We start from the raw sequence: 24,533 nt of genomic DNA on the forward strand, positions 1-24,533 counted from the left end.
CGGATGTAACATGGAAAATGGATTCATTCAAATTTCACCATAGTGGACAGCATAACCTATAAATTAACACATTAGGGTTGCATACATTCCAGAGCAGCCTTGACAGCTCGTAATTTATTGAGTTATCTGGACTTTTTCTGGACTTTAGTTTCCTCAACAGTAAAATGGGAACAGCACCATTGTGAAGACTGTATCAAATAATGCATGCTAAAGTGTTTTTATACAAGTGTATTTGTGTTGTTGCTCTAAGTCAGTAGTTCAAAATCACCCCTCTGGGCTGTTACCTTATTTGTAAAGAAGACCATAAAGTGATATTCCTGTTCAAAAATGCTTTCATCCTTTAAAAAATTTAAATGTAACTTAACGGAGTTTTGATGGAAAGGATATCCTGTCATTAATCCCATTTAAAGTGGTCTATTTCTCTAGCCTCAAATAAATATCTCTTTCCTATCCTCTGTCCCTCACACTTTCACATCCTCCAATGCTGAGAATTTCACCTTTGTTAATTTCTTCTCCAAACACTTATGTAAGAAATCTGTTCTTGCACTCTTCCTGAGGACTTTGTTTCTTCTAGCATGGCATTTTAGAAATGGAACTTGTATTAGGTTTGGCTGTATACATAGTTGTCTTTAGTGGCAAAATGCTCCTGAGGACAGTGAATGACCCTCTTGTCTTCTGTATCTCCACAGAACCCAACAGTACCGGTGAAACCCCGTCTCTACTAAAAGTACAAAAAAAACTAGCCGGGCGAAGTGGCGGGTGCCTGTAGTCCCAGCTACTTGGGAGGCTGAGGCAGGAGAATAAGTAAACCGGGGTGAGCTTACAGTGAGCTGAGATCTGGCCACCGCCTCCAGCCGAGACAGCAGAGCAAGACTCAGGTCTCCAAAAAAAAGAAAGTAAGAGATGCTCAATGGCTGGGTAACGAAACGTTGACGAACATCATTAAAATCTCATTTCCATATGTCAGTAGGAGAAACTGCGTTTTCTACTTTTCCTTCAATTAGGGAACCATGGGATGCAATTTAATAGCACAATTAAGAAATATATCTCAAGAGAAGTGTGCTTTCTTGGTAACCTTTATCAATATAAAAGCTGAATCAAGGGAATTAATTAGATGAACAAGTGTAGGGGAAACATATACTTTAGGAAAAACACTAAATGAGAAACTAGAAAGGAGAGACTCCATGCAAACCCTGTAGTTCTTAGAATGTTTGAAGGCAGAACATTTAAGAAGTGGCAGGCATGGGAAAAAATAAATTGCAGAAACTGAAAACTATTCATGATAGAGAAAGTGAATTCCTTACATTGGAGAGATTTTACCATGGGCAGCATGCGTTTTAAAAAAAATATGAAATAGCTGAACTGAAATGAATAACATGCCTGCCTATTCATTAAACAGGTAGGTTTGGAACTTTGAGCAAAGAGAAGATAAAGAGGTATGTGCTCTTGGGAGACTACAGTTATATGAAAATACTGAAGAGATTTTTGTGTGCATATTAACCCAAAAGGCTTTTTTTTGTGCATATCAGGTTTTCATGCAAATATTAACCAAAAAGTTTCCAAAACTGTTGTTGTAACAAAGTAAGTGCTTCCTGAGCATGTCTGTTCTCTGGTTCTTATTCTTGTTGAATACAACCTTTTAATTCCTTTTTTTTTTTTCTTTTCCTGAGACGGAGTCTCGCCCTGTCACCCAGGCTGGAGTGCAGTGGTGCGATCTCAGCTCACTGCAAGCTCTGCCTCCCAGGTTCATGCCATTCTCCTGCCTTGGCCTCCCGAGATGCTGGGACTGCAGGCGCCTGCTACCATGCCTGGCTAATTTTTTGTATTTTTAGTAGAGACAGGGTGTCACCGTGTTAGCCAGGATGGTCTGGATCTCCTGACCTCGTGATCCACCTGCCTCGGCCTCCCAAAGTGCTGGGATTACAGGCATGAGCCACCATGTCCAGTCCAACCTTTTAATTTTTAATTTTAGTTTCTCAATAATTGATATCCCACTTTTCTAAAAGAAGGGTTTAAGATAACCCACCAAATATATACATAATAACAGTCATCTTTTTTAAAAAAATGAATGAGTACATTAGAAGAAAAATGTGGATCAGAAGGGGAAAATGGAGCCCATGAGGAAATGGACCACACGGGTCTTCTTGCAGTCCATGCAGGGCAAAGGCAGGAACAGTTCTATGGCTCATGGTGTGCATAAGATGTGACAAAGAACTTCTTCACAATAATGGAGGTGTTCCCCATTCACCCAGGTACAAACCTGCACATCCTGCACATGTAACGCAGAACTTAAAATAAAAAATGTAGGTGTTCCCATTATAGAGACGGGAAGGAAACACCTCACAGAACTGCTCACTGAGGAATACTGTGGAATGCCAGGAGCACACCCTCATGGTAAACAAAACAGCAAGTGTCACCAGATTCTTTCTTCTAAGGCTGATTATTGCTGACTCTGTAACTCTGGAGTTCACTACTGCAGAGTGCAGAATCCTGGAATAAGGCATCTTAAGGGTAAAACTGAAAATATGTGGAGGCATGCAGCCATGACATATTCTTATGCCAGCTGACAGTAACAAGTTTCTCCTTTGAGTTTTAAGCAGCAGTGAGGTAAGAGGGTACGCGAAGGTGTTATTTGCTGGGTTGAGTGGGGGATGGGGGAGACTCATAGGCTTTACTAACTTAACAGTGCCGAGAATAGAAATAGACATTCTCTTAACGAAAATTACAGGCCCAATCAGGGAAGATTCCCATGTAGAAGGCCACAGTCCTGAGGGAAGGCCAATGATATTCCTTAAAAATCGCCTGGGTTCCACACAGACCATGAAGTTACAGGCCATCAAACCTTCAAAGTTACATGTGATAGTGTGACCATGATAATTTTATACTGGGAGATTTTTTTTGAAATGGAGTCTTACTCTCTCTGCCAGGCTGGGGTGCAGTGGCACGATCTCAGCTCACTGCAACCTCTGCCTCCCAGGTTCAAGCAATTCCCCGCCTCAGCCTCCTGAGTAGCTGGGATTACAGGTGCCCGCCACCACGCCTGGCTAATTTTTGTATTTTTAGGAGAGACAGGATTTCACCATCTCGGCCAGGCTGGTCTTGGACTCCTGACCTTGTGATCCACCCGCTTTGGTCTCCCAAAGTGCTGGGATTACAGGCACCCAGCATGGCCTAAATTTTTTTTTTTTAGATTTTGGCAAAAAGGGAAAAAAAATGACCTCAGCAAAACCTAGAATAAATTACATTATATTAGTTTAGATTCTCGGTGACGATTACCTTAGCAGAATAAAAGATTTAATGCAAAGGAATTATAATAATTTTGTTTTCAGTCATAGAAATCTCCCACAAAAAACTTGCAAAATAAACTAAAGGCAAGTAAACTTGCTGACTAGCCTTACAGGATTAACCAGTAGTCTGGGACCAATAAACATTAACTGAATTAATCTTAGAGAATTGCTTTGACTTCTCTACCTATATTCCATAGCCATGATTCCCTGTTCACGCAGGCACTACTCAAGGTTTCTAGGTAAATTAATTCATCAGTCAAGGTCTAGTAACCCAATTAAGACAGCTTCGTCACCCCTAGAATATGACCATTATCCACTCTCCAGTAATCTCTGGATAACCTAGTAGAAACCTCTAATTATTATTCTTACACATTTCAACCACTGGTTTAAGCTCCCCTCAGTCATTCTACATGAAAGAAACTGGTGAGCCACACTTTTGAGGCTTCAGTGTCTGAAACAACCACAATCCCCAATGTACAACAGTAATGAACTTCAAGAGGGAAGAACCCATCAGCTTCCTGAGGCCAGGGGCCTTGCCTTTCTTGTCACCCACATATTCCCAGCACCAAGCACAGTGCCTGGCACACAGCAAGCATTGATAAATATCTATTGAATGTCAAAATGGAAGAAATGGACATGTGAGGGCCTAATATGTATCAGTCACTTTGCTAGCCACTTACTAGTCATTTCATTCTCATAGTCATCCCATGCACAAGAGTGGTATTATGCTCATTCCATAGAGAAATAATACACCAAGGAGCTAAGTGGCCTTCCCAAGTGAGTGGCAGAGCCAGAATTCAAACCCAGGTTAGCCCAACTCCAAATCCCTAGCCACCACTCCAGTTTTTCCTAATTATATTCAAAGGGAGGGTGGTGGCCAAGAGACATTCCCAGACATTCTCAGACGGGGTAGTGGGGGAAGCACAGGTGGAAAGTGGTACCCAGCCTCAGCCAGATATGACTGGGAAGCACTGGACATTACACTCAGTTCTCAATGAGTACTGTCATATCAAAAATCAGAAAAGACTTAAAGTAGAGAAACTCCAATAACTTTAATCTGATAACTTGTATCCCTAACTGCTCCTACCTGGGAACTCATTACAGGATAAAAGGATAGCCATCTCCATCTTTGGGAGACAGTTGTGCTACCCAGGGAAGTATGGGAAAGGCCACACTATACCCTTCTGTCTCCCAAGGCTGCCATTCTAGTGTCCCTTCAAGAGATGTCACCAATGGCAGGCTGTGCTGCTTAGGAAAAATTTAATCTTTCTGGATTCCTTACTTTTATTCAGTAAGGTGAAGGTCTTTAGCAAAATAATCTATACAGTCGATGCTAACCGAAAATTAAAAGCTTTCCTATTGCCCAGCTGCTTTATGCTAAGGTTATGCAAGTGTATTTGTACATAAAAGAGAGTAGTCTATTTACAAATTGGCTATGTTCTAAATATGTTTAAATCAGTTGTTTGAAATTCAGAAGCTATTTTCTCACAGATGGCAGACATGATTTCCAAACCAATTCATGCTGACCTAATCAATCAATAACCAGGTGAAATACTGCACAAATATAATGCAAAATAGCAAAGAATTATAACCTTAAATATCAGCAGTCACATAAAAGTGAAAGAGTTAAAACTTATCTTAAATAATAGTAATGAAGAAAATGAAATTTAAATTAACGAAGAAGTCCCTGAAGTTTCTGAAGGAGTCAGATCAGGATTTTCAAAAGTGTTAGAAGGTGATAGTATTGGATTCAGACCCCCAATTTCACTTTAAAATGAATGGCTTCCCTTTTGCTTGATAGAATCGTCACCATTCCTACACCTAGTGTCCATCAGTCATGAGCTGCCATTTGAGTTATTTAAAATTTTTTTAAAAAGATAAGGATAAAAAGGAGGACAAGATGCGAAGAGGTCCCTGGAAGGAAGGAGAGGGAAATGGTAAAGAGATATGGCAAGTTGTTCCCTAGGCAGGTCCATGACAGGTGACTATTCAAATAGGATACAGGGGAAGCAGGGAGTGAACAGATTCAGGAAGTGGAAAATGAGAGAGAACAGGAGCAAACAGCTGTTGGATTATCCAAGATATCCACAAACTGCTTTTATAATTCAGTGAATACTTATGACATAATAACCCAAAATATACTACATATCTCTTCCCTATAATTTCAGACCTACATTATTTTATCAGCAAGTAAAGCTCAAACATTTAACACATATTTAACTGAATGCCTCATAATATATACTTTTGCTGAGTGCTGATTACAGAAGATGATTACTACACAGCTACTACCTTTAGGACTCTGTTTACATTTTCATTTTTCTGCTCCTTTGAAACTTCAGACACAGTGGTTTCAAGCAGCAGCATGCTTTACTGATTAAAAACTCAGTTTTGAAGTCAAGTTTCCAGAGGTTTAATTTCAGTGTTGTCACTGACCTTTCCTTAGTTTTCCCATCTGTAAAATGGGGACAATGACAACACAACTCTATCTCATGGAACTGGGTGGGAATTATCTAAGTTAATGGATGAACAGTGCTTAGAACAATACTCAGCACTAGTAAGTGTTCAAAAAAAATTAGCCACTATTAAATTTGTATGTATAATCCACAACAAAAATACTTATTGAAATTTTCTCTGTATATTGTCTAGTGAAAAAGTAAGGTACAGAACAGCATGGATAGTACTCTATTATTTGTGGAGGACCAAAAAGCTAAACATACTTGAAAGTGGAAAAAAAGAGAGGAGTGGGACAGTTGTTAAGTATATGTTTATATAAGTAAAGAATATCCTTGAAAGATTGCTGAAGGAAACCAAGGTGCTGGGTATCTGTAAACACATCTGTGCCTTTATAATTTTGTCCCATGTTCATGTATTATTATTCAGTAAATTTAAAAAATTTATCAAACAATATTTACTATCAACGTAGAAATAACACTGGTAGCCCCATTAATCCATCAATTCTGCCTTTATTTAAAACTTAATCCAAAAGCCACTTACTAAACGATGCAATCGCAATTAAATTAGGTGAAGAGACGGCAAACACTTAAAACTCTGTCCTCTTTACAACCATCTCCAATTAAAAAACTGAATCAGTAAATGCTGATGTCCTCCAACTTAAACACAAGAACCTATTACATTGATTTGTGTTGGTCCCATAGGACACTTAGTATGTAACAGTTTTTCAAATAATGAATCAATCAGTTACAAAAGAAGATAATAAATGTTTGGGAGGGTTAATAAACTAATTTAATTAGCTCAATAATATATGCATTCTTATTTTGATTAATATACAAATCATATGTTATGTTTAAATATAAGAAAGAATTACATATTAAAAGCCAATGTGCTAAAATTGACTAAAAGGCATCCTGACATATGGCTAAGTAATTGAAAAAATTAGGGAAACCAGTAATGAGGCACAAAAGGGGTAAGTGCTTAGGAGACTTAATTTTTCTTTTCTTGGAAATAAAGTCCAAAATTCACAGGTAACAAAGCTCATTTTTATAATGTTTCTCACAGTATAAAAGAGTGAACTTTATTTCCATGAATTTTATCATCTCATTATACCACTATATATCCTCCGGGAAAAAAGAAAGAAAGAAAGAAAGAAAACAAATGCCATCAAGACAAACAAACCCGACAAACCCAAAACAAACATCTGTTTTGTTTTCTCACATCTTAGTAGCCTGGCTATTTTAGATACAAATATTTGTTTTGCTGACAAATGTTTCCAAAACATTAGTTAAAATTGTTTTGCTGAAATAGTTTATTTTTGAGCCGAACAAATTGCAAACTTTTCCAAAGTCCACAAGGCATCTGTGAAAATGAGCAAGTATGGCTTGCAGATTTTCCAAACTGTTCACTTGGCAAAATGGAGGCATCAAGACGCTTGCTCTTGCAAACCTCAGAATCATTTCCACAATGAACAGACATAAGCATGTTAGTGAGTACAGATGAGACCCAAATATCCTGCATGACAGGGAAGAGAGCCGGGAGTTTAGTTTTTTTATTCTGTCACACTGAGTTCCTCTGAGGGCTCAGAGTTCTGCAACTTTGAACATGAACATTCCCCTCTTTTTCAGGCGCTTTGCTCTACTTTCTTGTGCCTTGGCAGGGATCAAAGAAGCAGGGGGAACAAATGCTTTCCCATGCATATTGAATTCCCTCTTATACTGATTTTTCCTCTGTCACTTGAAATTCAATATTGGCAAGATTCCCGTCCATCACCTTAACCAGTAAATTGTCTGCATGCGATCAGCGCACGTGAAGGTAGATTTCAACATCAAGTTGCTGTCAGAAATTCAAACGAACAAATCCTTTGAAAAACAAACTTTTCTACGGCATTCATACTAAATCTTATTCCTAAGAACTAATTATCTTTTATTTCACATTAATCTAAAATGTTTCATTCACCATTCACTTTTACCTTTGTCCCTCACTGCTTAATTTATAATAATACAATTTTCTTTGTCCCTCACTGCTTAATTTATAATAATACAATAATATTGTATTTTTAAAATAATACAAATTAATACATTAATACAAATACATTAATACATTAATTTGTATTATTTTAAAAATACAATCTTATCAGTAAACAGTGCTTTTTAAGAATTTAGCCTCAACATTCCTGATTAACTTAATGATACCTAACACTTATTGAGCATTTAAGAGTGATTTGCCTCATTTTCCTCATCTACAAAATGGAACAATTAGTACCTATCTCATGGTATATTGTAAGATTACATGTGGTAATGAATGTAGAGCTCTAAGCTCAACAATTGTGTTCGACTGTATTTTATTATGTATTGTGATGATAGCCATCATAATTATTATGAGATATTCTAAGAGATTTGGGATAAAACATATGTTGTCAGGCCAAATTATTGAAATATAGCACAGTAGTTGGATTATAGATGATTGTTTAAATTTTGATTATACACATGAATCATATGATAAAAAATATCTTCATAGGAATAGCTTAAGTGATCTTTTGAGAAAAGTCAATTAAAATTTTCTTAATACTCAAAAAATTATTTTTATCACTCTTTTGAAAGAATATATTGAGTTAGATTAGTAGTAATATAACTTAAGCTTTTAGGGATCAGTACAAGATGATAACTTACTCTATACCTCAGTGGCTAGGGGATGATAAAATGCTAGTTTAGATATTAGCACAAAAGGAAAACACCTTCAAATTTATTTTTTCCCTACCTCTATTTTGATCATAGAAAAGAAATCATTGGCTTTGTAAAAGATGGTTTCTTCCTAGATAGTACCATTCAGGACATAGGCATGGGCAAAGACTTCATGTCTAAAACACCAAAAGCAACGGCAGCAAAAGCCAAAATTGACAAATGGGATCTCATTAAACTAAAGAGCTTCTGCACAGCAAAAGAAACTACCATCAGAGTGAACAGGCAACCTACAGAATGGGAGAAAATTTTTGCAATCTACTCATCTGACAAAGGGCTAATATCCAGAACCTACAAAGAACTCAAACAAATTTACAAGAAAAAAACAAATAACCCCATCAAAAAGTGGGCAAAGGATATGAACAGACCGTTTCTCAAAAGTAGACATTCATACAGCCAACAGACACATGAAAAAATGCTCATCATCACTGGCCATCAGAGAAATGCAAATCAAAACCACAATGAGATACCATCTCACACCAGTTAGAATGGCAATCATTAAAAAGTCAGGAAACAACAGGTGCTGGAGAGGATGTGGAGAAATAGGAACACTTTTACACTGTTGGTGGGATTGTAAACTAGTTCAACCATTATGGAAAACAGTATGGCGATTCCTCAAGGATCTAGAACTAGATGTACCATATGACCCAGCCATCCCATTACTGGGTATATACCCAAAGGATTATAAATCATGCTGCTATAAAGACACATGCACACATATGTTTATTGCGGCACTATTCACAATAGCAAAGACTTGGAATCAACCCAAATGTCCATCAGTGACAGACTGGATTAAGAAAATGTGGCACATATACACCATGGAATACTATGCAGCTATAAAAAAGGATGAGTTTGTGTCCTTTGTAGGGACATGGATGCAGCTGGAAACCATCATTCTTAGCAAACTATCACAAGAACAGAAAACCAAACACCGCATGTTCTCACTCATAGGTGGGAACTGAACAATGAGATCACTTGGACTCGGGAAGGGGAACATCACACACCGGGGCCTATCATGGGGAGGGGGGAGGGGGGAGGGATTGCATTGGGAGTTATACCTGATGTAAATGACGAGTTGATGGGTGCTGACGAGTTGATGGGTGCAGCACACCAACATGGCACAAGTATACATATGTAACAAACCTGCACGTTATGCACATGTACCCTAGAACTTAAAGTATAATAATAATAAAAAAATAAATAAATAAATAAAAATAAATAAATTAAAAAATAAATAAAATTTAAAAAATAAAAAATAAAAAATAAAAAAAGCAAAAAAAAGATGGTTTCTTAAAAATAAAAATGAGTGAAATCCATAATTTATTATTTAAAGTAATCATGGATTTAATTGTGACACTGTCATACAGTCTTTGAACAAGGAAAACTAGTTGGTTATGATCAAAATTTTATTTTATAGAGTGAAATCTGAATTTACCATGGAATACCCTTCTACTCAGAAATTACACATATTTTCTAATAAGAGATAGCCATTTAATCTGTAAGATTTGAATATCTGGGTAACTGTAACTAATGATATTTATTGTAAACTATGAAATTTCTAAGATTTTTCTCTCCAATAAAATGTTTATAAATATATACTTCATTAAAAGGGAGGATTCCAATGGTAATGAAAACAAAAATAACTATTAAAATATTGGGAAGTAAATGAAAATGAAAAAGAAGGACTCATCGAATTTTGTGAAATGCCACACAAACAGTGCTCAGGAGAAAATTAACAGCACTGAACATATATATTAGAAAAGAAAGATCTAAAATCAATCATCTAAGCTCCACTCTTAGGAAACTATAAAAAGAAAAGCAAGTTAACTCAAAAGCAATCAGAAAAAAAAGTAATGAAATTGTGAAAATCAGAAAAGTTAATAAAATTAAAACCAGGAAAACAAGAGAAAATCAATAAAATTGGCTTTTTGAGAATATCAATAAAATTGACAAACCTCTAGCAGGCTAACCAAGATAAAAAGAGAATACACAAATTACTAATATCACAAATGAAAGATAGACATCATTAGCAATCTCATGAACATTAAAAGGATAATAAAGAAATGTTATGAACAATTCTATTTCCACAAATTAGACAAAATTAGATGAAATGGACCAATTTCTTAAAAGACAGTCTACCCAAACTCACAGAAGGAAATATAGATAATATGAATAGGCCTGTACCTATTAAAGAAATTGAGTCAACAATTAGTCTTTCAAAACAGAAAGCATTAGACCAGGATGGGTTCCCTGGTAAATTCCATCAAAATACTTAAGAAAAAAATTGATTCCAATTCTCTGCAATCTGTTCCAGAAAAGAGAAGCAGAGGGAACATTTTGCAACTTCATCAGTGAAGCCAGCATTACCCTAATACTGAAACAAGATAAAGGCATTACAAGATGTGAAAACTAGAACAGTATTTCTCATGAACATAAATGCTAAGACCCTCAACAAAATATTAGGAAACTGAATCCAACAATGTATAAAAATTGTATGTCATGACCAAGTAGGATTAATCCAAAATATATAAGGCTGGTTCAACATTTGAAAATTAATGTAATCCATCACATCAATGGGCTAATGAAGAAAAACCATATGATCAAATCATCAGATGCATAAAAAGCATTTGACAAAGTCCAATACCCATTCAAAGAAAACCAAAAAAACAAAAAAACAAAAAAAAACCTCTCAGTCATCTAGGAAAGAGGAGAGAGCTTCCTAAAGTTGACAAAGAACACCAAAAAACAACTTACAGCTGACATCATACTTAATGGTGAGAAACTAGATGTTTCCTTTCTAAGATAAGGAACAAAGCAAAGATGTCCCCTCTACCACTCCTGTTCAACATTGTACTAGAAGTCCTTACTGATACAATAAGAAAATAAAAGGTATACAGATTGGGAAGGAAGAAATACAACTGTCTTCATTCACAAAAAAACATGATTGTCCATGTAGAAAATATTTTTAAAAATCAACAAATATTCACCCCCAAAACCAAACAACTCCTGAAACCAATGAGGAAGATTTCAGGATATAACATAATAGATAAAAGTCAAATGCTTCTCTATATAACAGCAATGAGCAGTTGGAATTTGAAATTAAAAACACACCACTATTTCCATCAACACTAGAAAGGGAAAGAGAGAGAAAGAGAGAGAGAGAGAGACAGAGACAGAGAGAGAAATACTTAGGTGTAACTCTAAAAATTATACATAAACTTTATATGAGAAAAACTATAAAAGAAATCAAAGAAGATATAAATAAATGGAGAGATATTCCATGCACATGGATAGATTCAATATTGTCAAGACATCAGTTTGTTCCAATTTGATCTATAAATTCAATGTGATTCCAGCCAAAATCTCAGAAATTTATTTTGTCGATACTGACAAATTGATTCTAAAGATTATATGGAGAGAAAAAAGATTCAGAATAGCCAACACAATGCTGAAGGAGAAGAAAAAAGTTGAAAGACACTGACTTTAGGACTTACTATAAAGCTATAGTAATCAAGACAGAGTGGTATTGGTGAAAAAATAGACAAATGGATCAATGGAACAGAAGAGAGAGCCCGGAAATAGCCCCACTTAAATACAGTCAAGTGATCTTTGACAAAGCAGCAAAGGCAACACAATGGAGAAAAGACGGTTTTTCAAAAATTAATTTGGAACCACTGCACATCCATATGCAAAAATGAATCCAGACCTTGACCTTACATTTTTCACAAAAATGAATTCAAAATGTATCAGAGACCTAAATGTAAAATGCAAAATTATGAGACTTCTACATAGTAACACAGGAGAAAAATCTAGATGGCCTTGGTTTTGGCAATAAGTTTTTAGATACAGGAGCAAAGGCATAATCCATGAGGGAAAAACTGATAAACTGGATGATTAAAATTAAAAACTTCTTTGCAAAAGACACTGCTAAGAGAAAAGAAAATCCACAGACTGGGAGAAAATATTTGCAAAACACCTATCTGATAAAAGATGTGTATCAAAATAAACAAAGAACTCCTAAAACCTAACAATAAGTAAACAACCTGTTTGAGAAGTGGGCAAAATATCTGAACAGACACCTCACCAAAAAAGACATACAGGTGGCAGATAAGCATGTGAAAAGATGCTTCACATCATATGTCATTAGGAAACAAAACAAGATAGCACTACTCCTCAATTAGAATGGCCAAAATCTACAACATGACAACACCAAATTATGGCAAGAATATGGAGCAACAGGAACTCTCATTCATTGTTGACGAGAACACAAAATGGTAGAGCCACTTTGAAAGATGATTTGGAAGTTTCTTCCAAAGCTAAACGTGGTGCTGCCATATGATCCAGCAATCACACTCCTAGGTATTTACCCACAGGAGTTGAAAACTTATATCTATTTAAAAACTGCACACAAATGTTTATAGCAACTTCATTCATAATGGCCCAAAACTCAAAGCAACCAAGATGTCCTTTAATTGGGGGTAAGTGGTGATTGGCATGGCTAGTTGAAGAGTAGGCATGAGTTTTTTTAATACAATAAACAAATTAAAATCTCATTGAGTGACTAGAAATTATCTATATTTCTCAAGGTAGACAGATTCTAACATTTGTGCAGATGACGTGAATTTTTAAATTAAGAGAGTGAAGAAAGAGCTAACAAATTCATTTTTAAAAAACGGAATGTAAAGGCACTATTTTTAGTTTTAAAATAGAGTAAAATTTTGGAAGCTTTCAGATTCAAGTTATATTATTTTTAACGCATTAAAATATCCATCCAAAGGGTAATATAGCTTTGAATATTTCATTATAAACACTTGAAAATAATTTTTGAACTCAAAATTCATGAGGAATTACATGTTTACAAGTAACACTGCATATCATCACAGACTTAAAAAGTAACTTTTAAAAGGCACAAAAAAACCCGCAAATGAGTCCTTACATGTTTGCCCTGAAAAATCCTTACAAAATTATCTTTATATGTCCATTGTGACATAACAATTCAAACAACAATGCAGGAACAGAAATCATGAAGCATGAGAGAAATATCACATATACCTAGATTTGACCCTACTGCATAATATTATGAAATTGAAAGGCAGAAACCAGGTCAAACATAAGATAAGAAAATGACTAGAGTCTAACTCTCCAGTATTATAAAATACTGACTTTAAGCCCAATAGACTAAAAGAAAAAAAAAAAGACACAAAATTATTCCAACAAAAAGAGACATTCATTATTTTAATGATGTAAAAAATTCTACCTCAAGACAGAAATTGTTTTTAATAAATCATTTCTAATCCTTTAGTTTAATAAATTCTTCTGTTTTATGTACTTTACCATCAAAACTTCCTTTTCATCAAGAATAGTGAGTCTATTATTTTATATACAACTACTAAGAAAGACAAGTTAATGCCAAAAAACAGGCTGAATTTGTGGTCTTATCACAAATTGAAGAATGAAAACAAAATACCCAGACTAGATCTTCCTTGAATTTTTTAAGAAAACAATTTCTTTTTCAACGTGGAAACTCAGTGAACTTTCCACTTCTAATTATGCAACACAAGAAAGGCTAATCCAGACATACTCGCTTTAGTTGGAAGAGGTATGTATAAGAAATCTGAAAAGTATTATTTTTTCCTCGGTTCAACTCATTCTTATTCTTTTCCCATAAGACAATGAAATTAAAATAAGTACCTAAAACACTAAGCACTTTTACTTTTACAATACAAACTAAAATACATCATTCACTCTTAAAACCATGGACAGATTTTGAAATTAGAATTTTTCATTGTTTTCCATGTGGCCTGGCTTTGAACTCCACCATCCCCACTCTTTAACATAGCATCCCTTTTAGGAAAAAAACTCACTTAGAACAACGTCTGGTTTCAGAGACAAACACTTATATCTAACCAGATGGCCTTTTCAAAAAAGCTCTAACCAACCTTAATTTAAGAAACACAATTAAGTCTTCACAACCAAAATGTCATAAATTAAATAAAATTATTCTGCAGTCTCCTTTTCTCATTCTATGACTCTCTAGACCCTAAAAGAGGTTTGCTACATCTCATTCACATAACGATCCTCATTTCAAAACTCCTTTTAGTTCTCAGGAAGCTTGAATGACACAGGTGGTTCAAATGAAAAGACAAGATCTCCCTAAAGTTGCGACAAACCATTACCTTTCCTCATGATGCCTATATGAAGTTTATGTAAGTAGAGAAAATTCCATAAAAACTCCTACAATAAATTCAATGCATTCTACAATAAAATTTATCTTCAGTATGATTATATAGATGTGAAATCTAATTAAAGGAAGGGACAGACATGTATACTCGGTTCTATGAACACTGTATATACACATGTAAACTGAATGAGGAATATAATATCAACTTAGTGTTTGGAAAATAAAGACACATGGAATACAATTATCAAAGACAAAAATATTTAAAGTTAAAATGTGCAGCAGAAATAATGAGCATGAGAAGTTAACTGAAAGACAAGAATGATGAAACTTTAGAATAAAGCAGTGTCTGAATACTTTTTTAAAAGGGAAAAAACCTGGAACATGAAAAATTTGGAAGATTTTTAGGGGAGTAATCACCCATTAATATTTAAAATATAATTCTATAGTCAAAAATTATATTAGTATTTATGACACAGAACTCTTTTTCATGATTTAGGATAACCTAGAATGAACACTGATTATAAAGCATCAGAGAAGGAATTTTTTCATTGTTAAGACCATTTTAACCTGACTTGTAGCAATAGAGTGGGTTTTAGCTCTGGAAACAGGCAAGAGGAAGAAAACTTTGACTCTTTGAGGATAACAGCTTAGTTTGTAATCCACGAAAGGTATGATTACATCTTTAAAAAGTTAAGGCAAGGAGGTGAGAAGTATGTAAAAGTATAGGAAATGTTACGTAAAGACCAATTCAGGAAATTAAGCAGACACCATTTAGAGTTCAAGAAAGAAAGAATCAATGAGGGGAAGAGGTATCAAAGACATCATGTAGGAAGATTTCCACACGGAGAGGCTGGCATTTGAAAGAGACCAGCAAGGGTTGTGCAGAAGTATAACAAATGCCCACACTCATGACACATCGTCATGAAATTCACAGTGGGCCACATGTGGGAAAGCAGAGGCTCACTTTTGATTGTTTTTAAAACTATCAGCAAGATATTACTTTGATGAAAAACATTAAATATTGAATAATGATAAAGGCTAAATTCTAGGCATTGCCGTTTCATGCTCAATATGTGGTGCCAACGAATTATAGTTATAGCTCAGTATTTATAGTTACACATCTCGAAAATGACATACATCTTAAAAATTGAGTATATTTACAAATAAAATCTCTATTTCATGTGCTTTTGATGTTTATATACTTTATTTTAAAATTTCAAGCAAATAAAAAAAGTAAATAAAAATGAATGCCACAGTCATGCTGCTTGACTTATATTTAGTCCTTGCCAAAAACTGCCAAAATCGTGCAACCACTGCATGAATATATGACTGTAGAAAAATGCATTAAAACCATTGAAAATATCACCTGCAGGACTAATAATATTTGCATAATTACCTGCTGTGGGATCTGTAACTGCTTGGCTGGTGATGCCAGATGGTGGTTCTTGAAGCTGGTAAGTGGCATTGGTGGATGGTGTCGTTGGGCTGGTGTTGCTGCTGGTCATATAATGTGCTGGATACGGTGAGCTGTTATAATACTGTGCGTACTGACCCTGGCCAAAACTGGGGTAAGACGGATAGTCCTACGAAATCAAACCACACAAGAATTGTCTGTCAAAATACTGCTGCTTATCTCTTACATATCAAAGTGTAACTGTATGTTTGGGTTTCTGAGGCTTTTCTGAATTCACACAGGAGGGCATATAAGTACACATTAACTAAAGAGCTCAGACTTGAAAACAAATTTTATGTAAGATTATATACATTCCTCTTATTTTTGCTCTTCTATGATGCAATACTAGGTAAAATTAAACCAATCTGAAAACCAAACAACTCACCACAAAAGACTGCTAAAGTGAATTTTAAAAGAAAACTGCTAAAAGCCTTAGGAAAACTCTCACTTATAATATAAACAGATCTTTATTTATATAAGAAAATCATGTTGTATTTAAAGATATTTTTCAGAAGTTAAACTGGCTTTTTAAATTACCTGCTGTGAACTATTAAATCCAGAGGAATTTGTGAGTGAATTATTTCCTGTATATAATCCTGATGATGTTGTAAAACTGCTACCTAAAACAGAATGAAAAGAAATATGGTTACATCAGGCTATGTGGAATAATGTGGGTCCAGGAAAACAGCATTTAGATAAGGCAGAATTGGCATTTGGGTTTATCTTCAACACTAGAATCCGTTGTCATGTCCAAAATGTAGTTTTCTTAACATAGTTGATATTTTTACTACAAAATTAAAAAACAAAGAGGTTTCAATTTCCAAGGATGTTAGTAACTTATATAGACTAAGGACAAAATTATACATTTGTGTAAAAATATTAGACACTGAACTTTTCAATTTACAAAACACATCAAGATTTTTCATGTATTTATATTAAATTCACATAATGTAAAATGATGGGGGGAGATTAGATGATCTTTAAGGTTCTTGCAAGCTCAAAAACTATGATACTACTTCCAAGAATTTAAAATGCTTTCAGACTTGTATTATATGGTCATTAAAATGGCATACTGAAAAAGTCATTTCATTTCACAGAAGAATGAATGGCAGCACTTGATAAATTTGATACAACAAAGATGAAAGAGGAATATGATTAATGTTTTATCTATTACATGTGCTGTCAAGATAATGTTCTGTTGAATGTCCACATTGTTAAACAATGAATAGTAGGCACTGTGTAAGATATAACACGAGAGCAAAGCTGAGCTCTCTCTTTCACATGATTTACTCTTTTGTTATTAAGCTATGCAAAACAATAATATGTTACCATTGATAATCATATTGGCAAAGATTTTTTAAGAAGATAAGGTCAGGGATTGGGAAATATATAAAAAATGGCATTCATACACTGCAAAATGGGAATTTACATAGGCACAATCTTTCTGTTTGGCTATTTGGCTTATGATTGAGAAATTCTGTGTGCCATTTAACCCAGCAATTTTATGTCAGGCATTTACTCTAAGAAAAAAAAAATTATAGATTTATACAAAGAGATAGCAAAGATGTTCTTCAGTGTTGCTTCTAATAAAAAAAACCTAGGAAGCAGCCCCAAATCCTTCACAGGTATTATTCAGAAAATGGAATACTACGAAGCTGTTAAAACGGTGTTATAATGATGTTTAATGACATGAGAAAAATTTTCATATTATTTTGTGAAAGTAAAAACTAAAATAACAAAAAGTATTTTTGATGATCTCATTTAAAATATTTTTTAAAGCATAACAAATTTTCTAAAAGCACAAAATTCTTGGAAATGCTGTCTCTGAAGGATTTGATGTATGGCCACATAGCATTCATTAAGCCAATGTACATTTTTAAGTTTTCTACTCGGAACCTATGTTGCTTCTATAATTAGAAATAAAAGTCATTTTTTAAAAAGTTACAGTTTTATGGCAAATGAGTGGTAAAGGCCATAAATGTGTTGGCAGTTCAAGAAGGAATTTCTTCAACGTGAACTCACTATTCAGATGGCTTCAGGTATAAAATGTGGTAGTATATGCCAATTATTTACTTGCTACTGAACATTTAAGTATTGGCTTAAGAGTCAGAAAACAGTTTTCAGTTCATCATTTATGAGCTGTTTGGACTTTGGACAAATCTCCTAGCCACTCTAAAATATAATTTCCTTATCTGCAAAAACTCTACTTTGCAGTGTTCCCAACAGATCAGATGAGGTAATGTTTTGGAAAGCATAATGGACACTCTACAATATCACATAAATGTTAGGCACATTATGGTTTATTGCAGCAAGCACTTCTAAAATTCTCTATTTATGTATCTTTTCCCTCTTTTTACTTTCCCAAATTAGATAAATATGACTTAATCTCTTTATATATCTAAAATTCAATTCCTATTTACTTATCAAGCATCTATCAACTTTAAAAGCTTGAGCCAAGAATTATTTTTATTAAGAAGGGAATCTGTTTCCTAAAATAGTGTCAAATTTAGTTATCACACAGACTCTATTTGAGGTTTCTTCATTTGCACATTTCAGGAATATCAATTGTTCCAAGTTCCCAGAACACCTATCTTAGACAGGCAGAGAGCTCTCACAGTGCTGGTAGCCACCACAATTAGCCATCAATAGACAGACTTCACATATTAATGTTCATTTGCATGCGGTAATCACATACAAGGGAAACATGTATCCAATGCCAGGCTCATGGTGACAATTACATGGGGCCAAAAGGATGACTAAGACATAGTCTCAGACCTCGCAGGGCTTATCAAACTATCAGTTTTGTTTTTTTTTAAACATTGTCTCTTATGGGCATATGACTCACTCTTTATGTGCATATCAGTGAACAATTTATTATTGATATTATATATAAAGCAAACTTACACAGGATGAACATTTAAAAATGCCTTGTAAAAGAAATTTTAAATTACTTTTGGATAAAGGTGTGGATATCAATGCTTTTTTATAAAACTTTAGCTATTATATGCATTTAAGAGGAAAAATTACCTTGGGTTATGATCCGTTACTTTCATTTAAACTATACAATTTTAGGTTACGACTTGCTATTTTCATTTAAATGACACCTTTTTGAGCAATAAATACTGACCTCAATAATCCCTATCCACCAAGAAAATGAATAAGATATAGAAAATACATTTTTAAAATGGATGTTTTCATTCCATAAGTTATCCCCTGAAATGAAGTAGGAAAGACCATGGAGGCTATATTGGCACACACAGGCCACGAGGGTCTGACCAAGTAAATCACAATTCGGTACTCCAAATGGCACCCAAGTGACTTTCCAGACTAAATGCTACTTCCAAGACTGTGCATTAGCTGGAATTCAACATAAGTTATACTCATTTGCTGGCTGACTGCAGGCTGAGATTCCATTCCATTTAGTATGCCGAAACAGGAGTTTAATGGCACCCCAGTGGCTTTGGAGACTTAATGCAACTTCCAAAAGGATCTTACTTTAGGGAGAGATGTACATACTAGAGAATCAGGCTCAGGCAATATTAATTTTTCACCACCAGAATCAAGTTCGCAGGGCCACTCCACCTGCCTTCACATAGGACTTAGGCAAACAGAGCTGCTAACTCAGACCAGGCCACAGCAGGGGACTTCTGCAACAGCCTCCTCTACTGGTTTCTTTACCCATCTTTGGGTACTGTCCAGCCCATTTTCTGCAAAGTCAGTAGACTCTCTAATGTGCATGACTGACCTTGTCACTCCCCTGCTTAAAAAAGTAACCTCTAATGGCTCCCTGTTGCCCTCAGGATAATATTCAAACTGCTTACTAGGGTTTATGTATTAGGCTTTAGCTGGTCTAAACCCAGTTTATCTTTAGAACTTCTTTGGTCTTTTCCCAGCAACTGTGACTCCAATGCACCCGGGCATACATTCTAGCCTAATCCTAGTAAACCAACATGCAGGCTTTCTAATGTTACTCCTTACAGCTCCTACTTCCTGCTTTCAAATCCAGGTTAACTTCGACTGCACTTCACAATTCAGCAGAATTTGAAACCCCCTTTCTCAGAAAAGTCTCCCTGAATTCCCATTCTCTCCTTTTTCCCTCTAAACCTGGGTTGCTGAATCAATCCATCTATCATCTGTCCATCTCCATGATATATGTATCAATCTCTCTGATGTACCTACATTTGAGTGATATATATATATATAAATACACACATGACTTACTAATCAGTATTTTAAGCCAAGTACTAATTGACCTGTAAACTAACAAATACTAATTATATGTAAACTAACTAGTCCTTCACCTATAAAACAGGATAACAACAAAAAACATTGACATTCCGATAAAAAATTGGATATTTACACCTAACCCATACAAATATCCCCAGAATGCAAAATATAATAACCATACTAGAGGTGTACTTACTAGAGAATCAGGCTCAGCCAATATTAATTTTTCACCACCAGAATCAAGTTCCTAGGGCCACTCCACTTGCCTTCACATAGGACTTAGGGTCTGACCAAGTAAATCACAGTTCGGTACTCCAAATGGCACCCGTGACTTTCCAGACTAAATGCTACTTCCAAGACTGGAACATACAAATATCCCCAGAGTGCAAAATATAATAACAATAAAACAGAAAATACCCACTGAGTACTCTGTATGTTAGGAAGTAGGCTCGCCTGCATAGGCTTCATCTATACTACACAACAACTTGGTACTCCAGGGTCTATGATCATTCCCATTTTGCAGATAAGGAAACAGAGGGTCAGGTTACAGTAACACAGCTTCCAAGGAATGAAGGTTGAAACACAAACACAGATCTGTCTGGTTTTAAGGTCTATACAATGCTCTCTTGCCTCCTCTTGCTCGAGTTTATATTGTATAATGGGAAGTTCTGAAATACACTAGTTTTCCCAGGCATTATTTTATAAAATAATTATATGAAAATAATTTATATTTATCATAGTTTATAATCACAGGGATTATTTTATAATTACATTAAAAAGTGTTTGAAGCAAAATAGAAGTGACAAAAACAAATAATAACACTTAAAAAATTTTGAGTGCTTATACTGAGCCAGGACCAAATAAAGCATTTTGCCTATTAGAGCTCACTGATTCCTCACAACCACCCCAGGAGATAGATGCTGTTACATTCCATGTTACAGATGAAGAAACTGCCTGCGGTAATAAGCAAGTGTGGCAGAGCTGGGATTCAGTCCCAGCCACCTGGCTCCAGAGCTGAAGCTCTTAATCTCTATAATAAATTGCATCTCAGAACGGCAAGGTTTTTGTCTGTGAGTTATTTCCCCTTTTTTTATGACCATTTCCAAAATATGCCTGACAAACTGCCTCAGAGTCATTAGCAAGTGCTTGTTCTACCTAGGCAAATACCTGGGCCTCCCTTCAAACACAGAAATCAGTCTCACTGAGGCAGAAGGACTAGGGTATGATCTGAAAATCCATGTGTTTACCAAACACCTGTAAGTGTCTGATTTTTAGTACCAATTCAGTAGGTGTTTCAGTAATTGTTTCAAAAATATGCAACCAGTATAACCTTTCTTTGTACACTAAGAAAGTAATCATGCTCTTCAAGCATTCAGAGCCTATCTGTGTGGGGTATTTCTGGTTCTTGAGCTGAGCTAAAGATCATCTGGAATAAGGGGTTCCACTTTGATAGCTAATTCAATAGAGACTTCAGTGCCAACACTACCAGACGGATTTCACTGAAGTTTAGAACACCACAAAGCAAAGGCAAAATAGCAATACTCATGCTCCCCAGAAAGCTTCAGTGTATGGGCTGCTAGACTCGCATACAGGCCTAGCAAAAGAGGCACATTTGTGTAGAAGGCTGTCATACACCAGGCTTGAACCTGGATCCTAGAGAGAGACAGGACAAGACATGATCAGAATAAAACAGACTTTCTTCCCTTAAGATCAATCCATTGAGAGTTTCTGTTGGATTTACAAGGGTCTTCACTTACAACTTTCAGTCACAGAATGATTTGTAAAGTTTGGGATTCTTTAATCAAAATAATATAGAAATATTTTCTTTTCTAGAAACAAATGACTTTACTTAAAAGACACCTCCAGATAAATAAAATAGAGCAGATACATCCTGTGATGAAAGGTTTTACATCACATTATATCGTGAAAATTCTTCAAAGTAGAAAGAATTCCCATTATGACCCATTATTTCTCAATCAATAAGTTTGGCAGAGATTGCTTCATGTGAAGCTTCAATAATTCTCGGTAAGAGTTTGAGGTGGGAGTGGGGATACCTTCTTACTCATTGGTTAAAAGGAAAAACTTACCTAGTTAAATAACTATTGGCCAATATGGTGAAACCTTGTCTCTACTAAAAACACAAAAAGTAGCTGGATGTGTAATCTCAGCTACTTGGGAGGCTGAGGCAGGAGAATCGCTTGAACCCAGGAGGCTGAAGTTTCAGTGAGCTGAGATCATGCCATTGCGCTCCAGCCTGGGTGACAAGAGCGAAACTCTATCTCAAAAATAAATAAATAAATAATAAAAAGATTGTGAACAATCATAGCCATGGTTATTTTTTTTTTTTTGACATGGAGGGGAGACACTCATTTCCACAACAGGAAACTGGAAAATGTTTCCCTTCACAACATCTCTTAAGATACAGCATTATTTGTCCTTCCACTGCTCTTTTTAAAAGTTGATTATTTGTATATTCCAAGTAGGAAGATAATTTATCTCTAATCACAAAACACACACACACACACACAGTTTTTCAAGTTAGTTTCATCAACAGCATCTACTGGCATTCTTTATAGGTACAACTCTAGAGGTTGTTGTGATCCAAAAGAAGTGGGCATCATCCATCTATCCCTTGAAGAAAGTTAGAAAATCCCACACACTCATGAAGATGACGCAAAGAACATCAGCTTGCATCACCCACTCAGGTGTCACAGCTCTCACTGCGTTCCTTACTTAGGTGCCACAGCCCTGCTAGGGAGGTGCTCAGCAAAATGACATGAAGACACCTGCTTGGTTAGACTGGTAAGGAAAGCACATGCTTCCCCAAAAAGGGAAGAAGTGTACTCACTCCTGGCATAGGGGGAGAATAAACTCTCCAAAGAAGATGAGAGAATAGAAAGGTTATGGGAAGTTGGGTGAGGAGTGTGGCTGAGCGTGGTTGATGGAAGTTTCTTGATCATTTAAGAAAAACAGCTCAGGAAAAGAAATGGCATTCTTTAATGGCAAAATGCAAGAATCTGAAAGTCCAATAAAATCATTAGTATACTGAGACCAAAGAAATGTTACGATTCTGGATTGCTGGGGGTGGGGGAAAAGCTAGAGAACCGTTACAAATGCAAGGACACAAATGTTTATCTGGGCCTGTAGATGCCACTTGGGGTCTGGGATGGGGGTGCTCAGGAGAAGAATATTCTAACCAGACTGTTGCCTACAGCTCCCCATGCACAGCTCACCATGGTACTTTAGGATGCAATCACTGTTATATTGGAAACTCACCTTGCTCAGTCTTGCTCCTCTTCCTTAATGCTTCCCTCCCTCACTCCACATTTTCCATCCTTCAAGCCCTCACCCAAGTCTCATCTGTTCAATAAGCTTCCCCTGACTGTTACTCTTTGTACGGAGTATATCTTCTGGAAACCTGATCTCACTATTAATTGATGCCATGTAATTGACCTCTTTGTTAGACCAGTACTAAGCAAGTCCCCCTTAGTCTTGTTTTCATTGTGACCATAAGTTCCTTAAGCTCATTTGCTATATTTATCCTGTCTGCCTCACATAGAGATGGATAAACCGTGTCTGACTCATGCCTTTGAAGGGCTTCATCTAGGCTCGAGTGGGAGCCAGAACTGAACCATTGCTTAAGAATTTCAATTCAGGTGGGAAGTGACTAAAGGATTTGGTGAGAACACGATTGTCATAAAGTATTAGGTATGGGGACAGCTGAGGACCTTTCCATAGATTTTTGTTGGTGGGGAGGGGGACAGTTTGGAAGAATGACTTTAAGGCTCACAAAAGATTTTAAGAGAGAAAAGAAGGTCTCTCAACTTTATTTTTTCATCAGTTTAAAAAAAGTGAGTAGGGAAAGAAAAGACAAATAATAATAGAGCTTATTTCTCAGACTTTATACGGAGGACTCTGATTTTTAACAGATTTTATCTGAACACTTTGCTAGGGTTGTTTATTTTTTAGAGACAGTGTCTCACTTTGTCACCCAGGCTGGAGTGCAGTGGCACAATCTTGGCTCACCGCAACCTCCACCTCCCAGGTTCAAGCGATTCTCGTGCCTCAGCATCCTGAGTAGCTGGGATTACAGGTGTGTCCTATCACATTCGGCTGACTGGTTTCTTTCAAGCTACATGATGTATAAAGGATTATCTTAGAAATCAGATTATAATCACTTTAGATTTAAATTA

At 35.7% G+C, this 24,533-nt stretch overlaps 1 protein-coding gene across 15 annotated transcripts in view; it reads right to left on the minus strand.

Moving 5' to 3' along the window:
• EYA1 (EYA transcriptional coactivator and phosphatase 1) overlaps positions 1 to 24,533 on the minus strand; it is a 335,785-nt gene that overhangs the window by 87,266 nt on the left and 223,986 nt on the right. For all 15 annotated transcript variants that reach the window (XM_017962096.3, XM_017962101.3, XM_031669626.1 and 12 more), the window contains 2 exons: positions 16,651 to 16,733; positions 16,057 to 16,243 (listed from right to left, as the gene is read on the minus strand). In XM_017962096.3, the coding sequence (XP_017817585.1) occupies positions 16,057 to 16,243; positions 16,651 to 16,733 (270 nt within the window). The remainder of the gene's footprint in view (positions 1 to 16,056; positions 16,244 to 16,650; positions 16,734 to 24,533) is intronic.

The sequence above is a fragment of the Papio anubis genome, chromosome 8 (assembly GCF_008728515.1).
Source record: "Papio anubis isolate 15944 chromosome 8, Panubis1.0, whole genome shotgun sequence".
In the NCBI taxonomy this organism is placed as follows: Eukaryota; Metazoa; Chordata; class Mammalia; order Primates; family Cercopithecidae; genus Papio; species Papio anubis.